At 37.3% G+C, this 14,646-nt stretch overlaps 1 protein-coding gene across 2 annotated transcripts; it reads right to left on the bottom strand.

Moving 5' to 3' along the window:
• Positions 1 to 605: 605 nt before the first annotated feature.
• Positions 606 to 13,733, bottom strand: dync2i1 (dynein 2 intermediate chain 1). Of its 2 annotated transcripts, none has more exons than XM_066681381.1 (22): positions 13,607 to 13,733; positions 13,014 to 13,070; positions 12,092 to 12,755; positions 11,942 to 11,982; positions 10,931 to 11,140; positions 10,114 to 10,185; positions 9,833 to 9,904; positions 9,377 to 9,563; positions 8,718 to 8,829; positions 8,415 to 8,544; positions 8,192 to 8,303; positions 6,512 to 6,606; positions 6,077 to 6,206; positions 5,652 to 5,824; positions 5,146 to 5,308; positions 4,557 to 4,664; positions 4,282 to 4,343; positions 4,054 to 4,105; positions 3,483 to 3,619; positions 2,868 to 2,996; positions 1,658 to 1,881; positions 606 to 1,447 (listed from the first exon to the last, which is right to left on the bottom strand). In XM_066681381.1, exons 1-22 carry the CDS (start codon positions 13,619 to 13,621, stop codon positions 1,276 to 1,278), a joined length of 3,117 nt encoding a protein of 1,038 aa, XP_066537478.1. In that variant the 5' UTR covers positions 13,622 to 13,733; the 3' UTR covers positions 606 to 1,275. The 2 variants fall into 2 exon arrangements, with proteins under 2 accessions (XP_066537478.1, XP_066537479.1); XM_066681382.1 differs by having other exon boundaries at positions 13,014 to 13,067; positions 13,607 to 13,680.
• Between the last annotated feature and the right edge of the window lie 913 nt (positions 13,734 to 14,646).

Below are 14,646 nucleotides of genomic sequence, written 5' to 3'. Positions count from 1 at the left end.
TCAGCAAGTTATTATTGTCCAGCCAACTACTTACACCAAATTTATAATGTTTGTTTAAACCTGAAGAAACCCAAATTCTCAAATCAAGTATTTTGCAAATAACCTGTATGTTCCAATTTTAGTAGACACCTCTTAAATAAGGTGCACTTTTCTGTCAAATTTGCATGTACAAGTTGTATAAACTCCATAGAAAAGCATGAAAAAGATAGGGAAATCTGGAGCAGCGGTACATGAGCTTAAAGCCAACCTGCCACCTGTATGAATGATGTATTTTTTGTAAAATAGTTTTGTATGTCCTACTTTAAATATAGTGTACCATGTATTTCCCCGTTTTAATGACCTGTTACTTGATTCATTCTCTATTCTGAGTATCTGAAAACAAAAATCATTTTGTCAGAATTGAGTAATGAGTTCCATAAGGCTTATACCCATCGGCTTAGAAAAGTACACATTGATGCAACCAACTGAATATTTGGTCAAATGTTCTTTTTTTACATTTTAAGTGCAGTAAACTGTAATACAGAATATTCCATTTAAAGCAGTGGTTTTGAGATTTAACAGGTCATGCCATCAGTCTTTGAGATGTACTGCAAAATCGTTGGATTTATAGATAACTTTGGCAGATTATTATTTTATTGCTGTTTAATATTTAAAGCTCTCAATTTTATGAATCCACTATCTACGTATGTATGTAAGGCATTTAGGTAGATAAGATGTTCTTATCCAGAGCGAATTCCAAGTCCTCAGAAAATATTCTAAGCTTGTAGAGGCTAGTATCCAAAAGATATCTCAAGCTAAGATGCACCTATTCCCATACTACACCTTGCTTGAATGTCAAATAAAGACAGATGTACAATCGTGAGCATTTAATAAGTGCTGGATACATGATTTAAATAATACTGAAATTAGAATTCTAATGACATTGTTTTTGCCAGTGGAGCAGGTGTATTAATGATCTGGTTTGTGTGAGTTTCTGACAAAATTTTGTTGGACTTGAGTCAGTTTTGAGACTAAACATTTGATGTTCTTCAGGTGAGATATTCCGTTGAACTCAGCCCCAATTGCAATGCTGAATTTTGAATGAAAATTTGGCCAGACAAATTTACTTTTTTTTTTGTAGTTTCACTCTTACTACAGTGACTGCATGTAAGACAACATAGAGCACCATCAGTTCTGACTTTTTTATAGGTGTGTTTGAAAAGAGAAACGACAAAATGCAGGATTGTAGCCCTTGTGTATTATAATATATACAGTATAGCATCCCTCCTTCAGCACTTATAGGTTATCCTGTGCCAGAAGTTTGAGCTTCTCCATTTCTGAAGGCTGCGGATCTGTAAGTGTTTTTTTTAGGAAGTGAATCCCCAGGATGCCGGACTCCTTTGCCAGAGCCACTCCAGAGTAACTGTTCTGCCTGGCAGCTTCCCCAAACATTGCCATCGCTATCACCCTGCACACAAACCACAACCATTAGTATAGAGGAACCTTGAGGACCAAACACATTATTAGAAATATCTACTGAAAAATCAGTAAGTTGTACAATTGAACCTATTGATGTGTAGCTTCAACATAATAGGAGCATAAAATGTAGCAAGTGTAAAAATTGTTTTTGCATAGTGGAAAGCGTGGCTGAAAGGAACTGAATCTTCTGATTTCCTACCTGTCTGTGTGTAAGCTTTGAGTGATGACTGGAGAAGAGTCTGCCTTTGTGAGGTCCCAAATATGCAAGACAGATTCAGCATCCAGAACACAGAAGACACAGGGCCGGGTCTTGGACCACTGCACACACAGGACAGGAACGTTTCCTGAACTCACGGACCACTCCAATACAGGTTCCTCATGCAAAATCGAGTGGATCCTCACAGTACCATCACTGCAGCCCACCTACAACGTGTACACACACACACACACACACACGCACACAAACACAAACAAACACACACACACACACACGCGAAGGAGTCTTCATGATTATATACAGTATATATACAGATTATATAGTTGTAACTAACATAATAATAGAATATAGTGCCAAATTAGTCAATTACAAACTTGCTTAACACAAATTTGTACAGTATACATAAAATCATGTGTTAAGTCAAGAAAATCTAAATGTCCATTGGAGTGGAAATATAAGCAAAAATCAAAAGGCTGTGAAAAATACTTGCAGTCAGCTTACATAATTGAGAAAATCTAAAATGTTTGTGAATGAACAGTTGCACACATCAGCCAAAGCAATGAACTTACCTCCTTGACTGTACATTAATTTTATCAGCTCCACTTATGAATTAGATGTACTTTATAGCTCTAAAATTACAGTCCATTTGTAGCCCAATTTTCAGTCAGCAAGATTACTGATTTCTGTACTGTTTCAGCATATAAATAGAATAGAATGCCAGGCGTGGCATGTGTAAAAAATAAGTACATTAGTACATTAATTTTAGTACATCAGCTACTAAAGATTAATGTAGTTATCAATAATGGAAGCTTACCATGGTAAGAACAGTCTTAAATCAGTGCACATGACTTATATAGTTTCTGATGTCCCAACCAGCACACCTGAGTCCTGCATGAGCTAGCTGGATTCAAGATGGAAATTGGCTATTAATAGGACTCATGTGGGTTATTTTTATCGAATAAATGTGGGCCACTCCATTACCCACTTTATATGAAGCCACCATGGATTCATAATAGACTATGATAATTTAGATATGTGGGCTGCTCATGCTGAGCCTGGAGGGTTCAATATGTGCGACTAACATTTAACCCATAGACAAAGGTTGCTGGTACCCATTAGCCTGCTAATATGACTGTGTTGACTGGGCAGCAAATTTAAAATGAAAGGCAAATGTTCAGAGACTGATCCTTACCAGAAAGAAGGAATCTGCCATTGGACAGAAGTCTAGAGCAGTGACCTGTGCTGGCCTCTCACCATCCTCAGGCGAGTAGAGCTTTGGGGTGGCTTTTAACCCATTTCTGGTGCCACGCCTAACCACACTCTACAGCAAAAGAGCAGAAAAGAAAACCCCTACCAGCACTCAGTTTAGCCAAAGACAAATTTGCTGTTTATAATTTCAGAAAAAAATAATAATTTAACAATTTTACTTCCTTTTAAAAACATTACAAAATTGTTTCAATGTAAATTAAAGCTGCACTTTGTAAGATTCTGTCAAAAATAAGTCATAAAAAAAAAAAACCTCAAATATGATGCATGCAAATCTTGAGTCCCCTGTGAAAAAGTCACAGATCACAAGTCTCACACTGCTAACAACCTTGGGGTGGAATGCTATTAAGCAATTCTACAGAGCCATGTTAAGTAAGCCACTGCTTCTGTGCACTGGACAGCTCAACACGCTTGTAAGAGTGCACTAAGTGCCCAAGACTGTTAAGTTAGCTAACAGATACCCACATTGGCTAGCACTCTGTTCTGCTTATATTTAGTCTGATTGCTTGTTTATTTTTGTTCCATTTTTCACTCCACTCACCATGTTTGTGCCAGTGAAATAATGGTTGGCATCTGAAGGGAGGAACTTCAGCAGGAGGCTCAGGTGAGGTGTCAAAACGTCAGATGTCTGTATAGAGGAACTATGAAGGAGTTTCACTTTCCCACCTGGACGCAGACCTGCCACAATAAAACTGCATTAAATACCGTATGTCCTCGCTGTCTAACCTCTTTATTGCATCCCAGTTTATGTCAGTCCAACCAGAAACCAATTTTATTTGTGTAGCTATTGCTATCTATATATTGATATCACCAGTAGCAAACATCTGTCTTTTCTGTTCATTGTGACAGTTCTGAGCTTTCTAAACATGATATATTTTCTACAGTGGACAAAAAAGCTGTTTTTTTTAAAATATATTAATTTGGAGTTACTGGCCTTGCATAAGTGTCTGTTTACATTTGTAGTTCATATGATCCAAGTCTAAAGTTGTCTATTGCATGTCAAATAGCCTTTTCCTCTTAAAGAGTGTCATTTTTGTTAGTATGAGCAGCAAAACCTACCAGACTTTCTGTTTATAGTGAGAAGTCCAGCTTTAGAGCGACACTAGACTCACCTAAGTCTGTCTGGGATCCAGAATCATCAGCTTTGGCTAATTCAGTTACAACCTGCATAACAAAGCCAAAATTTGAACATTGATAAAAATACATGCGAGACAATAATTTCATATTTACATTTTGTATTAACACTAAATAAGCAATATTTTAAACAAACCAGAATGATGAAACAAACCAGAATCTGGTCTCTCTGCCATTAAACTAAAAAGATGTGTATAATTACTTACCCAGAGATTCAACAGGCCATTTTCATCCAATGATCCCAGTTGGAAAGAAAGTCCCAGCGACTCTAAGAATGAAAAGAGAGGACGCTTTCAGAGCTTAAATAATCTACAGATCAGGTCACTAAAATGCACATAGTTTGGTGCAATTAAATTTTTTTAATACTATATGTTTTCTCAATTAAAAACTAAAGGACTTTATACCAAAGAAATGTGGTACATTAATATTATCATTAAAATAATGTAAAAAAATTAAAGACTTCATTTGTGAAGATTTTTACCATCTTGATCTGCTAGCAATGGCCCTCTAAGCCCTGGCTCCGCATGGATCGGAACAGGGTCGACTGACACCACAGCGGAGAAATGCCCAACCCCCGACAGCACAGCATCTGTACAAACATAAACATCAAAACCTTAACATTAAATTTTATCTAAGAACTTACAACAGATATCACATCCACCCATGACATGTTTTGTGTCTGAAGTCTGCTATGAGATTAATGCAGATAACTAGCAAAGAAATCTCATATAATTAGCAAAGCATTTTTCATAGTCAAAAAGGGGTAAATACAAAATAATAATTTTGCCCACACCTATGTCAGTAATTGATAAAATACATTTTAGAAAACAAGGTTTCCCTGATATTCATAAAATATTCCTGAAAATCTCCAAAACTACACTGCAAAATATTTATGCAGAAAAACAAACAAACAAACAAACAATATGTAATCAAAATGTAATCATTTTATGGCAGACCAAATCAATGAACTTGTCTCCTGATTATTTCAGTTGTGTTTGCGAACCAGAAGATAAATGTGTGTTAGAAGGGAAACGAAATGATTTGAGCTGTGACCTTATGGTGTAACTAACCAGTGGAGAATGTTGGGTAGCGCAGTGTCCACTCATCCCCACCTACTCTGAGGGGAATATGAGAGCCAGAATGTTCTCTAAGATCCCATAATACCACAGAACCCACAGACGTTCCAGCAAAAACCAGGGTGGTTTTACCAGGGCTGAAACAGCAGCACCGCACCTAAGCACAGAGTGGAACATTCATGAATTAATAAATAAATGATGTTTGCCTATTCTTTTGAACCCACATAGTGCTGCTTTTAATTAAAATCGCAATCTTTTTGGACCAATTACATTACTAATCACAATGGGTTACTAATAATTATTTATTTATATGTTTAAATGTATCACACTGATACCAAGATGGGGGGCAGCACATAAATTAGCTCAATATGTTTGGAGGAGAACACCACCTATTAATACTGTTACATGAGCTAAAATACATCCTATTAGCTAGCATTGTGATGAGTATAGAAGGAGGTTGCAATTTTGAATTAAAGTTTGCAGTTTAGTCTGTTATATACCTCAGCTTCATAGACTAGAATGCTATGTGGTGTGGAGGGTTCCCAGATGTTCCACACACAGATTAAAGTTTTACTGTCAAGGCTCACACCACTCGGTCTGGAGCATGGGGCATGAACAGAGAGCAATGTATGCGTCTGCACTTGGGAGAAATGTAGCAACGGCATCTGCCGACCTGTAAAAACACACATCAGGAAATACAGTCCAGTGTTTAAAGCTGTAAAAAGATACCTGTTAATAAATGATCCAAGATGTTTCTGCACAGTTGGATGTCTGTGTTCATAATGAGTGCATCTTAAAATAGGGAATTCATTCAAATTGAAATTCTAGGCACATACTGTGTGTCCCATGTATCTATGCAATATATATAAACAGAAACACAGATATAAACAGACAATATGTATAATGGTGATGGAGATTGGCTTACCATGGAGAAATGGAAGCTTGGTGTTTAGTTGGACACAGCCGTCACTGAATGGGAGTGAGTCTGTCTGAGAGCTCAGCTTTTTCACAGAGTTATTCTCAGTCCTGTTCTCTTCCAAAAGTACTGCCACCACCTGCAAAACACACACACACACACACACACACACACACACACATGCTGTTGCTCTCCAATGAAAAACATGTACCTAACTTTACTGGAGAAGAAAAAAACGTTATTAAATTTCAACAGAATCAATGTAATTGATTCCAAGTGATTTTGGAGCATTACTATTGGTCCATTCATCATGAAATTGTTACACAATGTCCTGTTATGTTCTAATGATGCAGTAAACTAAAAAAATGACAGAAATGGAGATACATATTTTGATCAGATAACAACAATATTTATAAGTGACAATATAAACCAAAGGATAATTACTTGTGCAGCAGAACGTAGGAAAGAATTGAGGCGCTTTGAATCAACCTTCATCCTTAGCACAGATTCATCTGAGACTTCCTGGGAATCCTTGGGGCCTGTAGGTAGTTAAACAACTTTATTAATACATTAATAAGCATACAGGGCGGCACGGTGGCGCAGCAGGTAGTGTCGCAGTCACACAGCTCCAGGGACCTGGAGGTTGTGGGTTTGATTCCCGCTCCGGGTGACTGTCTGTGAGGAGTTGGTGTGTTCTCCCCGTGTCTGCATGGGTTTCCTCACACAGTCCAAAAACACATGTTGCAGGTGGATTGGCGACTCAAAAAGTCTGTGTCTGTGTTGCCCTGTGAAGGACTGGCGCCCCCTCAAGGGTGTATTCCCGCCTTGTGCCCAATGACCAGAGGTAGGCTCTGGACCCACCGTGACCTTGAATTGGATAAGCAGTTACAGATAATGAATGAATAATAAGCATACATAATTGTGGAATATTTGGTTTCCACATTCAACTTTACAGCTTATTATATTGCTTTTCCACAAGTTAACACTGTTCTGTGTTCATAATAAAATGTCTGTGACATACATTGGTCAAAATTAAAAAACACACAATTCTCCCCCTGTCTAAACAGCCCCGTTCAGAATAACCAGTTTTATGTCTGTTAATTTAAATGAGAATGAGCCACAGCTGAACTGAACTCTGGTTTCTTTCTTCTCCATTCTTGTTTTTTGTTACATTTAACCATTACTCTTATTTTCCCATGACCATATTGTTTGTTTTACTCTGTTTAAGCCAGCCTTTGTATTCTCACAGAATTTGCAGTTCCAGCCCTGTGACTGGAGGGACTCAGATGAGAAGAAAATTCTAAAATCTCTCCCCTGTACATAAAGCGCAGCAGAAAATCAGAGCAGCATGTTTTATCACAAGTTTTCTGACTGGGTTGTCTTATCTCACAGTTTGTGGGTTTGTAGGCCCTCAGGACCCCCAGATTAATGTGTGATTTCTTTCATAACATCAGTTTAAAATCTTATTTTCAGTCACATTCAGTCACAGATTCATTCATTCATTGTCTGTAAAATGTATCCAGTTTAGGGTCACGGTGGGTCCGGAGCCTACCTGGAATGACTGGGCGCAAGTCCTTCGCAGGGTGATGCACACACACACATTCACTCACACCTATGGACACTTTTGAGTCGCCAATCCACCTACTAACGTGTGTTTTTGGACTGTGGGAAGAAACCGCAGCACCCGGAGGAAACCCACGCGGACACGGGGAGAACACACCAAATTCCTCACAGACAGTCACCCGGAGCGGGGCTTGAACCCACAACCTCCAGGTCCCTGGAGCTGTGTGACTATGACACAACCTGCTGCACCACTATGCCAAAAAGAAAAAAAAAATAATAATAATAATAAAAAAAATACACTGCACGTATTTTAAAGGTAGCCAAAGAGGTTCTTCTAGGGCCCTGCTACAAAGACCACATATTTTTAAAAATGTAGCAAAAACACATGTCAACCATGTGTAAACATATTTACATAAATAAATGAGAGCCTTGCAAGTACTCAAAGTTTTAATGTATCTACATGTTTGGTACATTACTGCAATGGAAAATTAACATTCAACCAAAACACACTTTACAATGACATGAATTTCTCATGTTTGATATATTTGGTGATTTTAGTACCTCCACACCCTATGTTAGTCTCTGGTGGATGTTGAGTCCATTTGTCTGTGGTGTCTGTCTCTTCTGTCTGAGTGTCTCTGTCTGTGTTGTCTTCATTACATTGTACGTAGGCCTGTAGCCATAACAGGAAACGTGTGTTCAGTGAAACAAGTTTTACAGTTTTATTCACATTCTCAATTCTTTAGCGACACCATTCAGCACGGAACACAAATGAAGTACAGACCTGTTTGGTGTTGGCCATTCCAAAGCTCTTAATGTACATGTCATACTCATTGACTGGAGGAAGGTCCAGGAGACACGTGGTGACGGAATAATCCAGATCAATCAATCGCAAGAGCTCTGCACAGCGTTTCCTACATCACAGCCAGACTTTAGATTAGAAGACCTAATCAATCAGTGAATCAGTCAGTCCATTCATTACTTTGGGTGAACCCTAAGAAATGACTGCAATGCATCCTACAATAAAGGCAGCATTAGGTTTCCTTTATACAGTTATATTAAACACTGTAGCACACAGAATACTTACTTCTGCTTATCAGAAGCTTGCAGGTTGACCTCTCTTTGCCTCGCTGCTGCAAAGTCGATGACCCTATCATGTGTTCTATTTTTCGTCGAGTGAATTTCTGAGTCAGTGCTCACTAGTAATTAGAAGAAGACAATACACCAATAACCTTGACAACCAATAGCTGTAAATGAAGATCACATTCAATACTTGTAGAGCAAATTTGCAGCTATGGTTTTCATTAATATTTCCAATGATATAAATCCAATCGGTTTGGCTAGATACATGTATAAAATACTCCTAAGACAAATATTTTCTGTAAAAATGCTATATCTTACAGATAGGATGGTAGATAGCTGTAAATAAATGCTGATTTGTCCAAAATGATGAATGGTGTTGTATAATATTTTAAAACAACTAAGAAAAACTTAGTTGAAACTATATCATGAAAAATTAAGTTAGAATAAAAGTAAAATTCAGGATGGAAATCAATGTAATAATAAAAATAATGATATAGAAAATCAAAGCTTATAAATATACTATACAATATTAATCATTTAATGGTTTTATTTTTCGCAAAATATTTGTAATACTGCCTCAGAAATAAAACAATTTAAAGAAATTAAAATAACCCTCTAGTTTTAATACCTGTATTTAATAAAATTAATGTTGTGTGTGTCTACCTTTCTGAGATTTTTCAGTCTTTCTGGTTGAAGGCAGTGTTTGAGTGGATCTGACCAGCTCATTCTCCTGCTGCATTGCTCTCTGGATGGCTTCTATCTCTTTTTTTCTCCGCGGACTCAGATCCCGCTGTTCTTCTTTTTGTTTCTCTTCATCTTCCTCCATCTCCTCAAAATCTTCTTCATAGTCCTGCAAGAGAACATCCTCTTGTCATATTTATAAGTAAACATAAAACTTTATTGGGCACTGGAATGCTACACTAGGGGAAATGATTGATGGATGTCTCTTTTTCTAAATGTCTCTCCTGCAATATAAACTCACCATTTTCTTGTGGAGCATTGTCCATTCAAAATCATGCATTAAAAAGCATTTTAAAAAGGTTATTAACAGGTGAAACTGTCTGTATTATGAACATTTATTCATCAGAGCAAATACAACTTAAGGAATTGTGTTCATACCTCAAAATCCTCCTCATATTCCCCATAATCTTCAGCTGCTTCATTATTATCTAGAGTGACTTCATGCTCCACCTACATACACACATACAGACACACACAACTATCTTATTTAAACAGCAAGGGGAACACGCAGATGAAGAAAGCAGCACAGCCTGGGCAGAAAGACTATTGGAAGAATATTAGATAGCAAATTACAATATACAACACACAGTACACTACTGTTGAGTATAACTCCATGCAAATAAAGTGAAAGCCAATAGTTTGTAAATTCTGTCTCTTACAGGGATTTCTGGATCACTTAAATCAGCCTGATTAGACCTCCAAGCTGAATCAGTCCTGTTCTTGGTTGATACCTAAACACACACAGAGTCAGGAAGGCGTTCCTTCTAAACTGAGTGTATATATGGTCATATGCAGAAGAAAACATCCTTAAACAGAAAATAAACTAAGTCTAACACTGCTAATCTAACACTGTATGACATACTGTCATCTTTGAAAATGGAGCAAATTTCATCATCTCATTAGAAAAGAACACTTTTATGAATGCAGAGAGAACTTACAATATCAAGAAAGCATGATGTCTTTATGTCGTGGGGTTCAAAGCCCTGCTTAGGTTAGCACATCATACTGTAATAATCAAATTTCCTTTAGTGCAACATTTGTTTGTAACGTGATTAGACTGTCATTAGAAAGTCATTCTGGGTAAATTTGATTTTTTTTAGAATACGGAAGCATAGATTTGAGTTTTTCCAGTGTTTTTAACAGTAAAAAGAAGCTATGTTAAAGTCTATACACTGTACATTTGAAATGAAAACAGCATGTCATACAGTGTCAGAAATACACACACATTTAAACACAGTTTGAGGTGAGAGAATAATGAGTTTAGTTGAAACTTTTTCTAAATAAGCTTCTGGAACTCTCTTGGCTGATCTGCTACATTCAGGTAAGGGATGTGGGGTACATTTGATTATTTGCTAAAGTTCACTGTAATGTAGTTTTATTCTTTTGTAAAAGAAGAATAGAAGAATAGATGGTTGATATAAACAGCATTATCTTGGTACTGACTGGTTTACTGACAACATTTGTATTTGTACTTACCTCTTGGTAAATTATTCTATGTTTATGGTCAGTTTTTTCATGTCTTGGATCATTGCTACTGTTCTTTGACTTCTCATGCCTCTTTTCTCTCTGTTTATCTCTCTCCTCTCTATCCCTCGCTCTTTCTCTGTTTTGTTCAGCCTCTCGGTCCCGGTGTCTGTGTTGACGTTCAGTTTCTTGAGTGTCATCGTGGACTCTCTCACCAGCCTCCTGCAGTCAGCAATGACATCAACTCTCAACGTAGTAAAACACTATATGAAAAACCATAGCTTTAAAAGAATAACGCCGGAAAATATACTGTACACAGGTTAGCTATTTCACTACATTTAGTAAATGTACGTTGGTGTACATAAACCTTAACTATTTGTTAGTTATGTAGCTAGAAGGTCAAAAAAAAACAAAAAACAAATAAATCTTGGCTTATTAGCTATACTTTGGGTAAAGGGGTAAACTTTAAAAATTAGACTTCTGCACAATTACTACATTAGAAGATTTCATGTGTCTCAATGGTTGAGATGTAAACAAAGTTGTTCAGAGTGGTTTGATGTGCAATGGTTCATTGTAGAGAAACTTGAAGACTCAGATTTCTTTATAGTGGTGTTAATGGGACCAGGAGTCTACAGCACAAATATAGTTATTTTATTTATTCTCTAAAACTTCCAGGGAACATATAGGCACGCTGACTTTCTAATGTTAATAATGGACAATTTGTATCAACATTCTTTCCTAGTAGCTCTCCGCTATGAATAGAGTGAAAATAGATAAATGATAGATACATTATAAAAAAGTAATGTTGTGTGTAACGTTATGTGTGTATTTTCAACCAAATTGTGTAATTCTTTTCTCAGAATGAGATTTAAGAAGCATAAAACTTTACACATATCTGGTTATTAACTATGAACAATTCTGACTAGATTCTTAGTGAGTTTCTCAATGGAGAAGGACTCATAACATTAAACCACTCTCAATGGCTTGGTTTACATATTAAGTTTATTTTAGGTTTAGGCTTACATAGCGTTCTTTCTCTCTTCTTCTCCTCTCCCTTTTTTCCTCTGAAAAAAAAGTGGCTTTATAAATTCATAAAAATGAAAGTTAAAATGTAACATTCAAATGCCCCTAATACTTAATAATAAATGGTTTACTCTCTTTTTGGGGTTATACCTCTGTCTATATGTCCAGAGTTTTCTTTGTGTCCATGCTTCTCTTGTCTTTCACGTTCTTTCCCCTCTTTTTCTTCATTTCTATGCCGTTCTTCCCTCTCTCTGTGCCTCTCTCCCCTTTCATCTTTCTCTCTATAATTTTCTTCCTTCACTTTTCTTTCCTTTCCATGGTCTGTCCTCCTTCTCTCCCTGTCTCGGTCTCTATCTCTGTCTCTTTCTTTATCTCTGTGTTTCTCCCTCTCTCTCTCTTTGTCCTTTTCTTTTTCCCTTTCCCTCTTTTTAAATCGGTCTCTCTCTTCTCTATCCGTATCTCTGTGCCTCTCTTTGTATCTTCGTGAGTCTCCTTCACTCTCTCTATCTCTGTCTTTATATCTGTCCCTCTGTCTTTCCTTCTCTCGGTCTCTGTTCACTTTCTCGTCTCTATCAGTTCTCCTCTCTTCTCCCCATTTCTCTCCATCCCTCTCTTTCTCTCTTCTTCTTTCTCTTTGCTCCTCTCGGTCTCTTTCTAGCTCTCTGTGCTTTATTCTGTCTTTCTGTGTGTCTCTCTCTCTCTCATCTCTCTCTCCATCTCTGTGTCTGCGGTCTGTAGATTCACCGCTCCTGTGTTTTCTGTGAGGTTCTTCTCTTTTTGATCGCTCTCTCCTCTTGTTCTCTTCATCCTGTACCTGTGCAAAGCACAGAAAACTATTTTAATCAGCTGGTCAGAAACATATTACTGTGGCATTATAAACATTTGTCAGGTTTCTAGAAAGAAAAGCTGATTGATGGGAAAAGCTTACGGAGTCAGAATAGTTCAGTAGTGATAAGAACCCCTGTCTAAAACTATAAGATTCAGAAGACAAAAACTCAGAGACCTCAGTCAGTATGTTAATCTACAATAAACCATTTGATATAAAAACACTCAAACACACAAGAAATTCTACCTGTATATGCCTCCTTAACTCATCGGCTCTCCATGTGTCTTCTTTTGATATTTTCTTCTTAAAGACAGAGGAAAGAAAAAAGACAAAGGTGAAATTTCATGTAAACCATTGAAACATATTGCCACTTTAATATGTGTAAATGAGTTCTGACTGTATGCACAAAAAGTCACATATTATAAATTCAGCCCTAGTTTATGCTTAACTTTTGAAAAATGTCCGGAAATGTCCTTTGAGCCCTGCTTTATGTGGAAAGGACACACGAAATTGACTTTTTAAAACACATGGTGCACATTTTAAACTTAAATCTGCTATTCAATGACTTAGTACAAGGACTGTCAACATAAAGTTCCCGTTTATCCCATTGGGAAAAAAACCCAAAACAAAAAGAAAAAAATACCTCTATTCTTTATGTTTACTGAATGAAATGGACAGTTGGCTACATTTCTAATAACCTGAAGAGTTATATGGCTGACTAATCAAATCGACACGCTTTTCAGCTGTTTAAACCGCTCCTTTAATCTCATTTCCCTCTCCAATGAATCGTACAGAAGCTAACCGCGCTGTGTGTGGGGGGTTATGGGCTGTTCTCCCACCTTTTCCGAGTCCATTCTGATCAGATCTAAACCACTCTGAACAGAGAGAACCTCTCTTCTTCGTTCACTGTTTACAGCGCTCAGCCATCAGCGGACAACCGCGCCTGCGCACTCACGACCCAGCCATAGCAACTGCGTCACATCATCTTAACAACAGGGAAGCCCAATCAAACACAGAGCTATCGCTCTAACACCTAAAACACCATGGGAACGAAGGGTCGGTAATGATTGTAGAAACCTCGAATCATCATTAATATTTTTTTAATTAATATTTTATTATATTTTAAAATAATTGGTATAACCTGATAGCAATAAATATGTTGCTATGATAATACAACCAATCACTAGTCTTAATATTACAAACATATTTCACAGCATGATGGAAATATTATTTTTAAATACTCATGACTGGTAGACTAGCACATGATTGGGTGGACATAAAGCAAAACACATACAGCATGGCAAAATATTGAAATCAAATATTTATTTTGATTTTCAAATGGGTGCATTCTAAATATATAACCTGCTATTTTGAAAAAAAAAAAAGGTGCCAATAACCTAAGCCCAACGTTAAGCCTGTCCAATAGATACAGAGCCGAGGGTGATACCTATTTGACAGTCCTCAACTTTGGGCTTAAATTAGCTGGCTAACTGAGAAATCTTGCTTTGTGGAATACCCAGGTGTAAACATGACATTGCAGTTTATGTACCTACAGCTTGTGAACGCAGGGTGGCGCAAAAAGCAGGAATAATGTAAACCAGCTAGTCCCAAGCTGATTTTTCAGCTCCACTTTCCACAGAGTAGCACTTTGTAGTTCTGCAATCAGACTGCAGACCGCGTCTTCTGGTCTGCATACTTTGTCAGCTCCCTTATACCCTACTCTTCAATGGTCAGGACCCCATGAAGGCCACCACAGTGAATCATTCTCAGCACTGCAGCGACACTGATGTAATGATGACATGTTAGTGCGTGTTTTGCTGGTGAAAGTGGATCAGACACAGCAGTGTTGCTGGACTTGTTAAAGGGTTCGTGTAAATTA

The sequence above is a fragment of the Hoplias malabaricus genome, chromosome 9 (assembly GCF_029633855.1).
Source record: "Hoplias malabaricus isolate fHopMal1 chromosome 9, fHopMal1.hap1, whole genome shotgun sequence".
Taxonomy (NCBI): Eukaryota; Metazoa; Chordata; class Actinopteri; order Characiformes; family Erythrinidae; genus Hoplias; species Hoplias malabaricus.
The sequence above is the reverse complement of the archived record's forward strand: the minus strand, read 5'-3'. Positions and strand labels throughout refer to the sequence as shown.

Bases quoted from the DNA above. Each gene is read 5' to 3' on its own strand.
- dync2i1 (XM_066681381.1), bottom strand. The intron at 4,344-4,556 runs GTAAAAATCTTC...TTTCATTCTTAG, and splicing joins ATTGCTAGCAGATCAAGATG to AGTCGCTGGGACTTTCTTTC. The intron at 4,106-4,281 runs GTAAGTAATTAT...TTTGTTATGCAG, and splicing joins ATGGCCTGTTGAATCTCTGG to GTTGTAACTGAATTAGCCAA.